The sequence below is a fragment of the Hyla sarda genome, chromosome 5 (genome assembly GCF_029499605.1).
Source record: "Hyla sarda isolate aHylSar1 chromosome 5, aHylSar1.hap1, whole genome shotgun sequence".
NCBI classification, from domain to species: domain Eukaryota; kingdom Metazoa; phylum Chordata; class Amphibia; order Anura; family Hylidae; genus Hyla; species Hyla sarda.
The window spans coordinates 354,721,459-354,736,975 of NC_079193.1; the positions used below are offsets into that span (position 1 = coordinate 354,721,459).

General features: G+C 40.6%; 1 protein-coding gene across 8 annotated transcripts in view; it reads left to right on the top strand.

The window, feature by feature from the left end:
• The window catches only part of ENPP2 (ectonucleotide pyrophosphatase/phosphodiesterase 2), a 130,575-nt gene that overhangs the window by 106,482 nt on the left and 8,576 nt on the right, over positions 1-15,517 (top strand). For all 8 annotated transcript variants that reach the window (XM_056522673.1, XM_056522672.1, XM_056522679.1 and 5 more), the window contains 3 exons: positions 9,049-9,126; positions 10,441-10,573; positions 11,609-11,762. In XM_056522673.1, coding sequence (XP_056378648.1) covers positions 9,049-9,126; positions 10,441-10,573; positions 11,609-11,762 — 365 coding nt within the window. The remainder of the gene's footprint in view (positions 1-9,048; positions 9,127-10,440; positions 10,574-11,608; positions 11,763-15,517) is intronic.

Here is a 15,517-nt window from a genome sequence, read left to right on the forward strand (position 1 = left end):
CCCCCCTCAGTGTTTGGCTGAGTGTGTAGATCCTGCACCAATTTCTCATCTCGGAAGCAGAAAAAAAAAAGACAAAAGATCAGGGGGATCGGATGTAGCTGTGTTTTCCCAGCCCTAGCAGGATATAATTTTTTGCAAATCACTGGTTAAAGGAGTACTCCAGGGTATCCTTAGGATAGGGGATAAGTTTCAGATCGCGTGGGGTCCAACTGCTTGGTGCGCAATCTCCTGTGTGGGCCAAATAATGCGTATCCACCACCTCACGTTACCATCATGTTGGTCCAATGGCAGGATGTTTAAAAGTCCTGGACAATCTCTGCAGCCAGAGAGTAACATGATCAGGAGATGTACCGGAAGTCCTATAGACTTGCATGGGACTTCAGGCAAAAACCCCACCCTCACAGTTGATTTAACTCTACTTTATTTTATATATACTGTCACAGGGGTATGGAAATTTAAAAAAAAAAATCTACTTGTCTAAGGGACTAAAACGGAACACGATCTACTTGTCATGGTAGACAAAATCATTTCAACCAAAATAGTACATAAATAAGGTCTTTTTTTAGTTTCTACACTTTTTTCTTTTTTTCCCCTTCTTGTTCTATAATAGCCATAACTCTTATTTTTCTATCTACAGACTCATGTGAGGCTTGTTTTTTGCGGGGCCAAGTATACTTTGTAATGACACCTTTTCATTTTTCCATAACTTGTGCTCTGAAACAAAACAAAAAAAAATAAAAATAAAAATTGTGAGGGGAAATTGAAAAAATAATTACAATTTGGGGGGTTTCTTTTTTTTCGCCATTCACCTTGTGGTCAAACTTACATGTTATTTTAACCCCTTAAGGACTCGTTTTTTTTTTTTTCCATTTTTGCACTTTCGTTTTTTCCTCCTTACCTTTAAAAAAAATCATAATTTTTAAAATTTAGCATCTAAATATCCATATGATGGCTTTTTTTTTTGCCACCAATTCTACTTTGTAATGATAGAAGTCATTTTACCCAAAAATCTACAGCGAAACAGAAAAAAACAAAATCATTGAGATAAAATTTTTTTTTTTTTTTTAAACGCCATTTTGTAAATTTTGGGGGCTTCCGTTTCTACGCAGTAACTTTTTCGGTAAAAATGACACCTTATCTTTATTCTGTAGGTCCATACGATTAAAATGATCCCCTACTTATATAGGTTTGATTTTGTCGTACTTATGGAAAAAAATCATAACTACATGCAGGAAAATGTATACGTTTAAAATTGTCATCTTCTGACCCCTATAACTTTTCCGCGTACAGAATTATTTTTGTGCCGTGATCTGAAGCTTTTAGCGGTACCATTTTTGCATTGATAGGACTTTTTGATCGCTTTTTATTCATTTTTCATGATATAAAAAGTGACCAAAAAGACGGTATTTTGGACTTTGGAATTTTTTGGCGCGTACGCAATTGACCGTGCGGTTTAATTAATTTATATATTTTTATAATTTGGACTTTTATTAGGGAAGGGGTTAAATGACCTTCACTTTTTCCCCCCTTTTTTTTGCAGTGTTATAGCTCCCATAGGGACCTATAACACTACACACACTGATCTTTTACATTGTTCAATGGTTTCTCATAGGAAACCATTGATCAATGATTCTGCCGCTTGACTGCTCATGCCTGGATCTCAGGCACTGAGCAGTCATTTGGCGATCGGCGAAGCAGGAGGCAGTTGTGGACCCTCCTTGCATCTGCCAGCTGTTCGGGACGCCGCGATTTCGCTGCGGCGGTCCCGGACAACCCACTGAGCTAACCGTCCTTATTTTACTTTCACTTTAGACGCGGCAATCAACTTTGAAGGGTTAATAGCGCGCGGCAACTTGATCAGTGGCGTGCGCTATTAGTCACGCAGTGGCCCCGCGTTGTAGAAAGGGAGCAAACTCGGGCTGTACAGGTACGCCCTGCATCCTTAAGGGGATAATACTTTAGGTCAGCCTGATTACGCCAATACCAAATTTGTTTAGTTTCTGTCATGTTTTACAAATTTACATTTTTTAAAATTTTTCAAGAAAAAATCCTGACCCCCTATAACATCTTTATTTTTTATATACCTTTGTATGAGGGCTCATTTTGTGTGCCTTAATCTGATGTTTGTATCGGTACTATTTTGGTATTGATCAGACTTTTTGAACAATTTGTACTTACTTTTTTTCTGGGATATGATGTTATAAACATAAAAAACGCAATTCAGTGATTTGGTATTTTTACTTACGTTAACAGCATTGACCGTATGGGATATATAATGTTATTTTTTAATGGTTTGGACAATTATGCACGCACCAGTACCAAATATGTTTATTTTTATTATGTTTACATATTTCTGATATGGAGAATGGGAAAAGGAGGGTGATATGAACTTAATATGGAAGGGTTGAATTGGTGTTTTTTAAAACTTTTTATTAAATGTTTTTTTTATATACACTTTTTATTAGGAGGAATCATTAGATTCCTCATACAGGTCAATGCAGTTCTATTGAACTCCACTGATCTGTGTTCATTTGGTTGGCAGGCTCAATCAAATACAGATCCAAGGGGGAAGCAATGAATGCAAAGGTAATCCCTCCAGCCAACTCCACAGTGGACATGCCCCCTCCCATAGACTTGCATTGAGGGGGTGTGGTGTGACATCACAAGGGACGTGGCTGTGATGTCACAACCCCCGCAGCCCGCTCCCAGAGTTCAGAACAAAATGTTCCGAACTCTGGGGCAGTGGAGTACCCCTTTAAGTATGCAGCATAGTTCCCCCACAATAAACAAATGTAGCAAATGGAAAGTGGCACTGCAGAAATTACTTCAAGTCACAGATGGGTGCTCTGCTCTTCAGGTTCAGACTCCAAACCATCCATAACATGTCAGATAATTAAAGCGGCACTCCAAGCTTGCAATTAAAGTGTCTTTTTTATTCACCCATCAAGGTGCAAAGTGCGATGTTTCAGCCTCGCAATGAGGTCTTCTCAAGTCTCTCAAAGTTGTCAGCATAGTCCCCCCCCCCCTCCTCATTAGGTAGGCAGTGGCACCCACAGACATACAGCCTTCAGCCATACACAGTGTATAGCAGTAGGTCCTGAGACCGGAGGAGCCGTGGTCGGAGCACCGAAGATGACGTGCGGCTGGTAAGTTACCATGCACCCCGCTGCCCCCCCCCCCCCCCCCTGAATACACCACTGTGTATGGAGTAGGCTCGAGTCAGGAGCCCACTCCATACACCCTGAGCGCCGGTGTGAGGTGCAGACTTGTGTCTCATGCAAGTCTGCGTCCGCTCCTCCCATCAGTCTGCACCTCAAACCGGCATCATAAAAATAAAGGGGGAAGTCAGTCCGGCCCTGCCCAATACAGGGCTAAATGCATGAACAATTCACCTGCCCGGCACCTAGAACTACATGTCCCGGGCATTGGGCAATAGGTTTTCTACATCCCTGCTGTAAGTAACATGTACCAAGTTTTATCGAAATGTCTGCAGCTGTTTGGAAGTTATGTTGGAACATACATACACACATTGGGGGACATTTACATTGGCTTTACACCACTTTAGTGTTCTAAATGTCCCGAAAATTTTGCGCAATTGCATTCTTTGCGCAATTTTCAGTAGAACATCTTTTAAAGTTGTCTACTGTTTGGTGCACCGTACCCCACTTTTTGCAGTGGGGCTGTATTTATTTGTAGTTTTTTATTTTTATTTATTTTTTGCGCAAAGCCTACTTTTTTGAGCAAACCTAAACCACCTAATAGGACACATACAAAGTGTCAGATGCCAGAGCACAAAGCTTAAAGGGGTACTCCGGTGCTTAAAGATCTTATCCCCTATCCAAAGGATAGGGGATAAGATGCCTGATCGCGGGGGTCCCGCTGCTGGGGACCCCTGGGATCATGCACGTGGCACCCCATTTGTAATCAGTGCCCGGAGCGTGTTCGCTCCATGTCTGATTATGGTCGACCGCAGGACGGGTGGCGTGTGACGTCATGCCTCCGCCCCCCGTGTGACGTCACGCTCCGCCCCTCAATGCAAGCCTACGGGAGGGGGCGTGATAGCCATCACGCCCCCTCCCGTCGGCTTGCATTGAGGGGTGGAGCGTGACGTCACACGGGGGTGGAGGTGTGATGTCACATGCCGCCGGCCCTGCAGTCGCCGGTAATCAGTCCCGGAGGGAACACGCTCCGGGCACTGATTACAAACGGGGTGCCGCGTGCATGATCCCGGGGGTCCCCAGCGGCGGAACTCCCACGATCAGGCATATTATCCCCTATCCTTTATAGGGGATAAGATGTTTAAGCACCGGAGTACCCCTTTAAACCAATTATCAATTCCTTTGCACCTTTTTGGTAAATTTTGAGCGACTGTGCAAACAATACACCAAGCAAACGGGTAAAATCTATACTACCTTACACCAACATTGCTTGATGTCCCCCATTGTGTGTATATGTGTGTTCCATTTTTATGTGGTATACATTTTGTGAAGCTAAGCATGTACAAGACACTTCTCTTCCCTATACCTCCTTATGTTCTAATGTAATCCAGTGCTCTACTCCAAAAGATGGTCTTAGTCCATAGAAAAGTTCATATAAATTTTCTGTACTGGAAAATGTGTTGTCTAAACCAGACAGAATCCGTTCTACTCCTGTCTATGCTTCATGCCACTTGCTGCGCTTTTCCAACTCGCTTTACACCAATGGTAATAAGGTTGTGTTCCCCCTCAAGGAGCTCTGTATGGTTGACTGGAAGTACCTGTGAGCTTACCATGATTGGATGGGTCAAGGAAAAGGTGACCTTCATGCAGGCGCTCAGGTATCCAGAGGAATGTCACAACCAAGTCATGGAAGGGAGTTAAAGTTCAAGTTTATTGGAATAAAGCAGCAATAACGCATTTCGGGGCGTACAAACCCCTTCTTCAGATTGGTACAGTACACCAAACAAATGGGCTTTTTATACACGCACTGATTGAAAATCAAAATGGTGGCAGGGTCAGAGGTCAAGGTGACAAACACAAGAGTAGAAGTATAAAATGACAGATAAAGACATTATCCTAGATTGGTATATAATATATTAGCTGTACATAAATAGATACAACTATAATTCGCTATGAAAGTCTATTTAATATGTTGCAAGGAATAAAAGTTTTTCTTTTCCGTTTGGTGGGAAGATTGAAGAGAAGCTTGATGCGCATATTCTCCGCGACTCCCGAGCGCTTCACGGCATGTAAACAAATGCAGCGTGCCGCGGCTCTGATTGTAAATAGAGCGGAGGAGCGGTGTGAGGGTTGCTAAGGATGCGTCACCGGGAGGAGAGTCCTTGCGTCCAATCCACTGCTGAGCGAGCGAACAGCTCATCTGTGTAAGCAAGATGGCGCTTGTGGGGGAAAATGTTATTCTGATAGCGATTGCCTATAGGGAAGAGACTTAGACATGTAGGTTAGTATATATAGGAAATAGACATATAGATTTAGTATATGCATAATTGATCGGGATATATTCATGAAATGAGGAATAAAATGATGGGTACAAGAGTGATGAGCATAAACTATATATATATATATATATATATATATATATATATATATATATATATATATATATATATATATATATATATATAATAATGTGACATCACCACATATATTAGGATGGGAGGAAGGCTCTATACACTTGTAAAAAATACATTTAATTAAATAAAGGGATAGGGATATGGCAACCAGTACATATAAATAAATGATGAATAAGAGCTATATATATGGAATATAAATACGAGGAAGGATTAATTATAAAATTCGGCAGTTTTATCTAAAAGGGTGAATAAATGTATAAATAGATCAAAGGTGTAATAAAAATGCATAAAATGTATAGACAATATATGTAAAACCAATTTACATAAAAAAATGCAGATATGAAAAAAGGCATATATATATATATATATATATATATGTGTGTGTATATATATATATATATATATATATATATATGTGTGTGTGTATATATATATATATATATATATGGTATAAATATTCACAGTTTACTCTCATTAAATTCATTTAAACCCAGAGGCTGTAAAGTGTGTAATTTATGTATCCAAAAGTTCTCACGTTGTCTGAGAACATTAAAACGCTGAGGAATATCTTTATCAATCTGTTCGATGGCTGTTATTTTACAATCTGTAAAAATGTCATGATGATGTGTAGATACATGGCGTGACACACTGTGTAACTGGTATTGGAGCATCACATTACTACGGTGTTTATTGATACGGTCTCTTAAGCACTGTGATGGACGGCCTATATATTGTAGGCCGCACGTGCACTGTAAATGGTAAACCACTGGGAATGGCAGGACATGTAGGATTTAATGGTTAAGATTTATTTTAGAGATGAGCGAAGTTACAGTGATTCAATTCGTCACAAATTTCTCGGCTCGGCGGTTGCTGACTTTATCCTGCATAAATGAGTTCAGCTTTCAGGTGCTCCGGTGGCTGGAGACTCTTTCCTAGGACTGTATCCACCTGAAAGCTGAACTCATTTATGCAGGATAAAGTCAGCAACCGCCGAGCCGAGAAGTTCGTGACGAATCGAATCACTGTAACTTCACTCATCTCTAGTTATAAAGAGAAAGTGTTTTCCCATTTTAGTTGTAGGATAGAAGAGATAAAATCTGTCGTATCTTTCAGATAAGATTCTAGGGTGAGGACGACGGATTTTATCTCTTCTATTCTACAACTAAAATGGGAAAAACACTTTCTCTTTAACAATGGACATATCATCACTGTATACAGTTCTAGATCACCAACTAGGCCTTAATGCCATTCCATATATATAGCTCTTATTCATCATTTGTTTATATGTACTGGTTGCCATATCCCTATCCCTCTATTTTATTTAATTTATTTTATATAGGTGTATAGAGCCTTCCTCCCATCCCTATTATATATATGGTGATGTCACATTAATATATATATATATATATATATATATATATATATATAATGTGGTGTCCTAGTACTGTATTTCAAACTGTACCTGGTGTGCTGGGTCCCCAAAGTCAGAGTTCCTTGGTACCGTTGGGGTCCGCTTGCTGAGATAACCCCTAGTCACCTCTTCGTTCTTTAATTTTATGTGTTACATGTATATAATTAGTGTAAAGTATTGATCTATATAGAGTCTGCAGGACCTTAGGTCACATGACTAATGTTTCTACTGTTATGGTATGCTAAAGGCCCTTACAGGTCACGTGAGTAGTCACATGTTCTACCATAATCCTTTGTGTAAAGGACTGACAGTTGGGATGAACCAATCAGCTCAGGGCCAGCCCCTGCCCATATAAGGAAGCTGCCAGCCAATCCTCTCTCTCTCTCTCTCTCTCTCTCTCTCTCTCTCTCTTCTCTTGCGCTCTTCCCTGGCTCTCTTCTCTTGCGCTCTTGCTCCTGAGCTGCAAAGCAAGCAGCATCTCTTGGATTCCGGACTAGCAGAGAGAGGAGATCCGAGCGACTTACCAGGCAAAACCAGGCCTGAAGCCTAACAATCCCGCAACTTACTAACCGTGAGTTACTAAATCAAATCCCCGCTAAAGCTTGTGTGACTGCTGGACCTAAAAACCAATCCCCTAAATCCAGCGGAACAGCGTAAATCAATCTCCAAAGTTTATACTCACAAGGTCCCAACCAACTGTCAGGATCCTCATTGACTGTATATATGTAAAGACTGTTCCTGTTTTACCTCTGCATAAAATCTGCAGTAAAGTTTTCTACAGTTTTCTGAATCTCCGGTTGTGGACAATCATTTATTCCTCCCTATTGTTCTTGGGACGGGTGGCGATAGGACAAGTATATATTGAGGAGCCCTCAGTGTGTGTGTGTGTGTGTGTGTGTGTGTGTGTGTATATATATATATATATATATATATATATATATATATATATATATATATATATATATATATATAATAATATAATATAATATAATATATAATAATATAATATAATATAATATAAACATACACTAACCTACATGTCTAAGTCTCTTCCCTAAAGGCAATCGCTATCAGAATAACATTTTCCCCCACAAGCGCCATCTTGCTTACACAGACGAGCTGTTCGCTCGCTCAGCAGTGTATTGGACGCAAGGACTCTCTTCCCGGTGACGCATCCTTAGCAACCCTCACGCCGCACCTCCACTCTGTTTACACGCTGCATTTGTTTACATGCCGTGGAGCGCACGGCAGTCGCGGAGAATATGCGCATAAAGCCTCTCTTCAATCTTCCCACCAAACGGAAAAGAAAAACTTTTATTCCTTGCAACATATTAAATAGACATAGCGAATTATATTTGTATCTATTAATGTACAGCTAGTATATTATATACCAATCTAGGATAATGTCTTTATCTGTCATTTTATACTTATACTCTTGTTTGTTACCTTGACCTCTGACCCTGCCACCATTTTGATTTTCAATCAGTGCGTGTATAAAAAGCCCATTTGTTTAGTGTACTGTATCAATCTGAAGAAGGGGGTTTTACACCCCGAAATGCGTTATTGCTGCTTTATTCCAATAAACTTGAATTAACTTCACTTCCATGACTTGGTTGTGGCATTCCTCTGGATACCTGAGCGCCTGCATGAAGGTCACCTTTTTCCTTCCCCTATCCAGTCTGACTACAGGATTTCCATCTGGATTCGTCCTGAGACCTGCGGGCCTGCACGGGATCCCCTTATATTGTACCTCTGATTGAGGATATATGCGCATTCAATATACGCTCCAGGTGGGCGGCCATTTTATAGACCCACCATCCACTCCCACTTTATATGGGAAGACTTTTTGTTGTTGTCTCTTAGGGTAATGCACTGGGCGCCTTTTCTGGGCCTTCTTTTTTTTCTACTTCTACACATGATTGGAAGATAACCATCTCTGCTCGGTCTCTACCCAATCTATCATGTTTAGCAATTCCCATTATATTCTCTTCCAGTATTGTGCATTACATGTATGTATTATTGTCTGTTTTTAATTAGATTTTAATTGCTCCTTTTTTTTCTTCAGAATTAAGTTCTTCTGCCGATGCCAAATATGATGCTTTTCTTATTACAAATGTCATTCCCATATACCCTGCATTCAAAAGTAAGTGGTAATATAAAATTCTGACAAAATTCAGATTTTGGCCTTTGAATTTGTGTAACTGCATTTCAGGGAAGAAATGAAGAGTTTGTTAATTTGCCCACATATACTCACCAGTAAGAACATGTTGGATTTCAAGATCCTTGATCATTTGTTAGAAAAGTATCTGCTAGAAGTGTCTGGAAATGACTTACCATCCCCCATTTAAAAATAAACGTGCCTGGTAGGTAGGTAAGCATGGGGACAGAGCAGCAGCACATGTAGTCACACCGCTCCACCCTTCTTCCAGTCACTCAAGCTTGATTGACAGACTGAGTGCTGGGAACTTCATGCAAAGCCCATAATTCAGGGTGTCAATCATGAGTGGCTGAGAGGAGGGCAGAAGCAATGTGACTATGAGGGCTGTGACTCCGCCCTCATGGCTAATTACCTGGTAGTGGGGAGCGCCATTGGGGAAGATAATGGTCACATTGTTTGAAAGCCATGCCCAAAAGCTACAAATTACTGGGAAAGGTTTCTAGGCTTTAAGGGACCGCACAGGTTCCCTTTAACTGGTGGGGTGATAGACAGTAATATGGGGCCTGGGAGGAAACAAAAAGGTAAGGGGGGCTGCATCTACGAAGAGAATAGATAATATAAACTACACAAACAGAGAACCAGGAAGGAGGCTCCACCCACATAGAGTACAAGGAAGGAGGCTCCACCCACATAGAGTACAAGGAAGGAGGCTCCACCCACATAGAGAACAAGGAAGGAGGCTCCACCCACAAAAAGCAAGGAATGATACTCCACCCACAAAGAGCAAGGAAGGAGGCTCCACCCACAGCAAGGAAGGAGACTCAGCCCACAAAGAGCATGGAAGGAGACTCCACCCACAGATAACAAGAAAGGAGGCTCCAACCACAAAGAGCAAGGAAGGAGGCACCACCCACAAGGAGAACAGGGATTGAGGCTCTGTCCATTAGGAGAACAGGAAAGGGGGGGCTCCACCCATTAGGAGAAAAGGGAAGGGGGCTCCACCCAGTAGGAGAAAAGGGCAGGGAAGTTCCATCATTGAAGCCAAAAGCATTTAAAAATGGGCCAAATAGGAAGACGCTTAAATGTTACATGCTAAGTATTGTGTTGGAAATGGGTTTGAAGTACTTTGTAGTTCAGTCTGTATACAAACTTTGTAGTAGGGGACAATAGCACAGAATCTGAAGTGGATGGAGAAGGAAGAGAATAGATAACAAGAATAATAGTAGCATATTCTCTCCTGTTTTTTAAATTAAAATGTCGCCTTATAACTGATGTCCCTGTTCTGTCATTTTATCTCAGGGATCTGGAACTATCTGCAGAGAGTCTTGGTAAAACGATACGCATCAGAAAGGAATGGGATCAATGTCCTAACTGGACCCATCTTTGACTATGACTACGATGGCTTACACGACACTCCCGAAAAAATTAAAACGTAAGAAGTTATTCTCCCTAGTACAGTGACTTAGGATTTTACATGCCTGTATGAAGTGTCCAAATATTCTCCATCACGATACTGGTCTCTACTGGTCATGTACACTGGAGATATTATCAAACCAACTTGATGACCAAAATATTTTTTACAACCCCTCATTATAGAAGCAGATGGTTAAGTATATACATAGGGTGGTATAAATGTTCCTGTAGTGGTGCATATGGCCATTACTTAAAGGGGGTTATCCAGAAAAAAACTTGTTTTATATATATATATATATATATATATATATATATATATATATATATATATATATAATATATTATCTCTCAACTGGCTCCAGAAAGTTAAACAGATTTGTAAATTACTTCTATTAAAAAATCCAATCCTTTCAGTACTTATGAGCTTCTGAAGTTAAGGTTGTTCTTTTCTGTCTAAGTGCTCTCTGATGACACGTGTCCCGGGAAACGCCCAGTTTAGAAGAGGTTTGCTATGGGGATTTGCTTCTAAACTGGGTGTCTCCCAAGACACGTGTCATCAGAGAGGACGTAGACAGAAAAGAACAACCTTAACTTCAGAAGCTGATAAGTACTGAAAGGATTAAGATTTTTTAATAGAAGTCATTTACAAATCTGTTTAACTTTCTGGAGCCAGTTGATATATAATTTTTTCTTTTTTCCTGGATAACCCCTTTAACCTCTGTATACCTTCTTAGTTTAAAGGGTACTCCACTTGCCAGCGTTCAGAACTAAATGTTCTGAACGCTGTGGGGGTTGGACACGCCTCTCATGACGTCATGATCACGCCCCCTCAATGCAAGTCTATGGGAGGGGGCGTGACTGCCGTCACGCCCCCTCCCATAGACTTGCATTGAGGGGCGTGGTCATGACGTCATGAGAGGCGTGACAAACACCCGCAGCGCGAAAACAGCGTTTGGAGCAGTTCGTTCCGAACGCTGGCCAGTGGAGTACCCCTTTAACCCCAGGCTACAGTACTAGACCGATGACCTTGTGGATGTCTTCTTTTCTTTTTCAGGTTTGTAGATGGAACGATACCAGTCCCCACACACTACTTCTGTATTATAACCAGCTGTCTAGATTTTAACCAGCCGGCTGACAACTGTGACGGCAGGTTATCAGTCATGTCTTTTATCATTCCACACAGGCCCGACAATGACGAAAGTTGCAATGTAAGTTGGTCTCTATATTTATTTTTTGCGTGTTCTTTTACGGGTTTTTTAATTGTTTACGTATAGCATGAACTACATAATGAGAGATCAGAAATTGAGCACAGGCCTACATTTTCTGGAATTAAATTGGGTTTAAAAAAATATTCAAAAAAAAGGCATACAATTTGTGATTCATCAATTTTTCTATTACCCTTTTTGTGTTGAATTTTATTGAACTTTTATCCAAAATGTAATCATTTTAAAAATACATGCATATATAAATCATGAATTTGGATGGGGCGATTCTGGAATCTGTCTGAAATTTCCAATCATCAGTGTTAAAGGGGTATTCCAGGCAAAGCCTTTTTATATATATATCTATATCTATATCTCTATATATCTATATCTATATCTATCTATCTATCTCTCTATCTCTCTCTCTCTCTCTCTCTATATATATATATATATATATATATATATATATATATATATATATATATATATATATATATATATATATATATATATATACACACATACACATACACATACACATACACATACACATACACATACACATACACATACACATACACACAGACACACACAGACACACAAATCTCAATTGTCTCCGGAAAGTTAAACAGATTTGTAAATGACTTCTATTAAAAAAATCTTAATCCTTCCAATAGTTATTAGCTTCTGAAATTTTCTGTCTGTCCACTCAATGATGATGTCATGTCCCAGGAGCTGTGCATGATGGGAAAATATCCCCATAGGAACTGCCCAGCTCCCGGGACGTGAGTCATCAGAGAGCAGTTAGACAGAAAACAACAACTCAACTTCAGAAGCTAATAACTATTGGAAGGATTAAGATTTTTTTAATAGAAGTAATTTACAAATCTGTTTAACTTACCGGAGCCAGTTGATATATAACAAAAAGTTTTGGCCTGGAATACCCCTTTAATAACAATAGGGAGTTTACATTGCCTTAAATTTTCCAGTCATGTAAAGTGGACCTGTCACCTGGACCCAAAACTAAATTTCATAATGTTAGAAACCAAGATTGGCCAATAGCTTTTTCTTCCCAGAACACTTACAGTCTACTTGCTCAGGATGTGACTAGAGATGAGCGAAGTTACAGTGGTTCGATTCGTCACGAACTTCTCGGCTCGGCAGTTGATGCCTTATCCTGCATAAATTAGTTCAGCTTTCAGGTGCTCCGGTGGCTGGAAAAAGTGGATACAGTCCTAGGAGAGAGTCTCCAGCCACCGGAGCACCTGAAAGCTGAACTCATTTATGCAGGATAAAGTCGGCCAAGAAGTTCGTGACGAATCGAATCACTGTAACTTCACTCATCTCTAGATGTGAGGAGTAAAAAAAAAAAAAAAAAAAAAAAAAAAACCTCTCACAAGCCACTGATCCTCCGCTGGTGCTGTTCCAACTGTGCCTTTCCCCGCTGCTCGGCCCTTCCTATTCTTTATCCCGACACATAAAGTAGGTAGTGCCCACTTAGGGGCCGAAGGAAGGAAGCAATGAGCAGTAGGAACAGCCCTGTTGGAATAGCATTGGCTGGGGATCGGCTGTGGGTGAGTACATGTTGTTTTTTTGTTTTGTTTTTTTGTTTTTTTCTTTATTCCTTGTACCAGGAGTTAACTATGAAAATTATCTGGATAACCCCTTTGAACTTTACCAATAATATTGGCTTTGATGCAGATTTATGGGTCTCCATGGTAACAGACAACAAGCAAACCCTGTGTAGTCTGATCCTGCAGCTGTTCTCCCTTCCATAATTTGTCAGGATTACATGAAGTTAAAGTGTAACTGTCACGTGTCATAGAGAAAGACAAAAGTCAAAAGTTTTTTAAAGGTGGTAATCTGGGTGCCGAGATCCCCGAGATCGGAACAACCAGCCGGGGGGGTGGGGGTGGATGGGGGAGGGGGTCAGCGCATGGCTAAGCACCGATCTTACTGCATTTATGCACTTATTGAAAATGGGCTCTGTTGACCTTTCTGTAGAGCCTGTCTTCAGCAGCGAGCGCTCAACAGCACAGAGGTCAGATTCTCCCTGATATTTCTAATGATCATTAGGGGTCTCAGCACCCAGACCCCCACCAATGGAAACTTTTGAAACGTCTATATTACACATGAAAAATTTTCTGCAATAACAGTTACACTTTGACTTCATGTAATCCGGACAAATGATGGCAACAAGCAGGAGGCAGATGGAAGGGAGAACTGCAGGATCCGACTACATTGGGTCTGCTTGTCGTCTGTTTCTATGGCGACACATAGCTCTGCATGTAAGCTGTAGGAACAAAACAGTAGAAAATCTTACATCATGGTGTTTGTTTGTTTACAAAGTTGCTTCACTTATTTTAGATGCATTAAAACCATAGAAAAAAATGATTACAGTGGAAGACATTGCACTATTGTTAAATCTTCATCTTAATGTTAAACAAACGCCCATGGTGACAGGGACCCTTATGTTTTTTAATTTAAATTTTTTTTAATTGTTTTTTTTTTACTGCTTAATGTAAAATTTAAACAAATGTATAGAAATGTTACTAAAACCATAGAAGAATTTTAACAATGGAATATGTTGCATATTAATATTTACCTTACAATGCTTCTGGCAGAAAATTAACCGGCATCTTTTATGGCCAAAAATTTCCGAAAACTTTTTGCTGTTCTATGATATGTCCCCTGTGCATGTTGGCTTTATAGCTTTGCGATGCTCGACAGTTTCCACAGCTTGTATTACGTTATAAGAAAATCTTCTCAAGAATGTTTTAAGGCAGTGTTTCCCAACCAGGGCTGTTGCAAAACTACAACTCCCAGCATGTCCAGACAGCCTTTAATTAGATATGTGTCAGCCCGAACCCACAGATATTGGTGGGACAGACTGACCCGGTAATGTGTATGGGACCTTCCAATTCTCCTATAAAGCATAACTCCGATTTTGGACGGGCAGCAGGATATCCTCCTGGTAACTTGGTGGTTCGAGACTTGCCTGATACTAAAGCCTTCAGGATACGGGTTAGCTGGAAGTCCCAAGCAAGTCTGTGGGACTTACCGAAAATCTTTATCCAGATTGCTTTAGTTTAGGGAAAGTCTCTGACTATGACCAACTGGACCAACATTGGAGTTGTGCTTTAAAGGGGTATTCCAGTCAAAGATATCTCATCCCTTATCCAGAGAACCCCCTGCGATCTCCATGCAGCACCTGCATTCTATGGGGGGCTGCTGCTCCAGTCTCGGAAACCTCTGTGTTTCCGGGACTGGAGACAAGAGGTCACTCCACGCCCCCCCCATTCATGTCTATGGATCAAACATCTCACCCCCTATCCTTTTGGATAAGGGATAAGATGTCTTTGGCCGTAATACCCCTTTTAAAGGGGTACTCTGGTGGAAAAAAAATGTCATATCAACTGGCTCCTGAAAGTTAAACAGATTTGTAAAATGACTTCTATTAAAAATCTTAATCCTTCCAGTACTTATCAGCTGCTGTATGCCCCACAGGAAGTTGAGTTGTTATTTCCTGTCTGATCATAGTGCTCTCTGCTGACACCTCGGTCTGTGTCAGGAACTGTCCAGAGCTGGAGCAAATCCCCAGAGAACACTGTGGTCAGACTGGAAAGAACTACACAACTTCCTTTGGAGCATACAGCAGCTGATATGTATAGGAAGTATTAGGAATAGTGCAGCGAAAAATAACTTATCCCCTATCCAAAGGATAGGGGGTAAGTTATAGATTGCGGGTGGTCAGAGCGCTG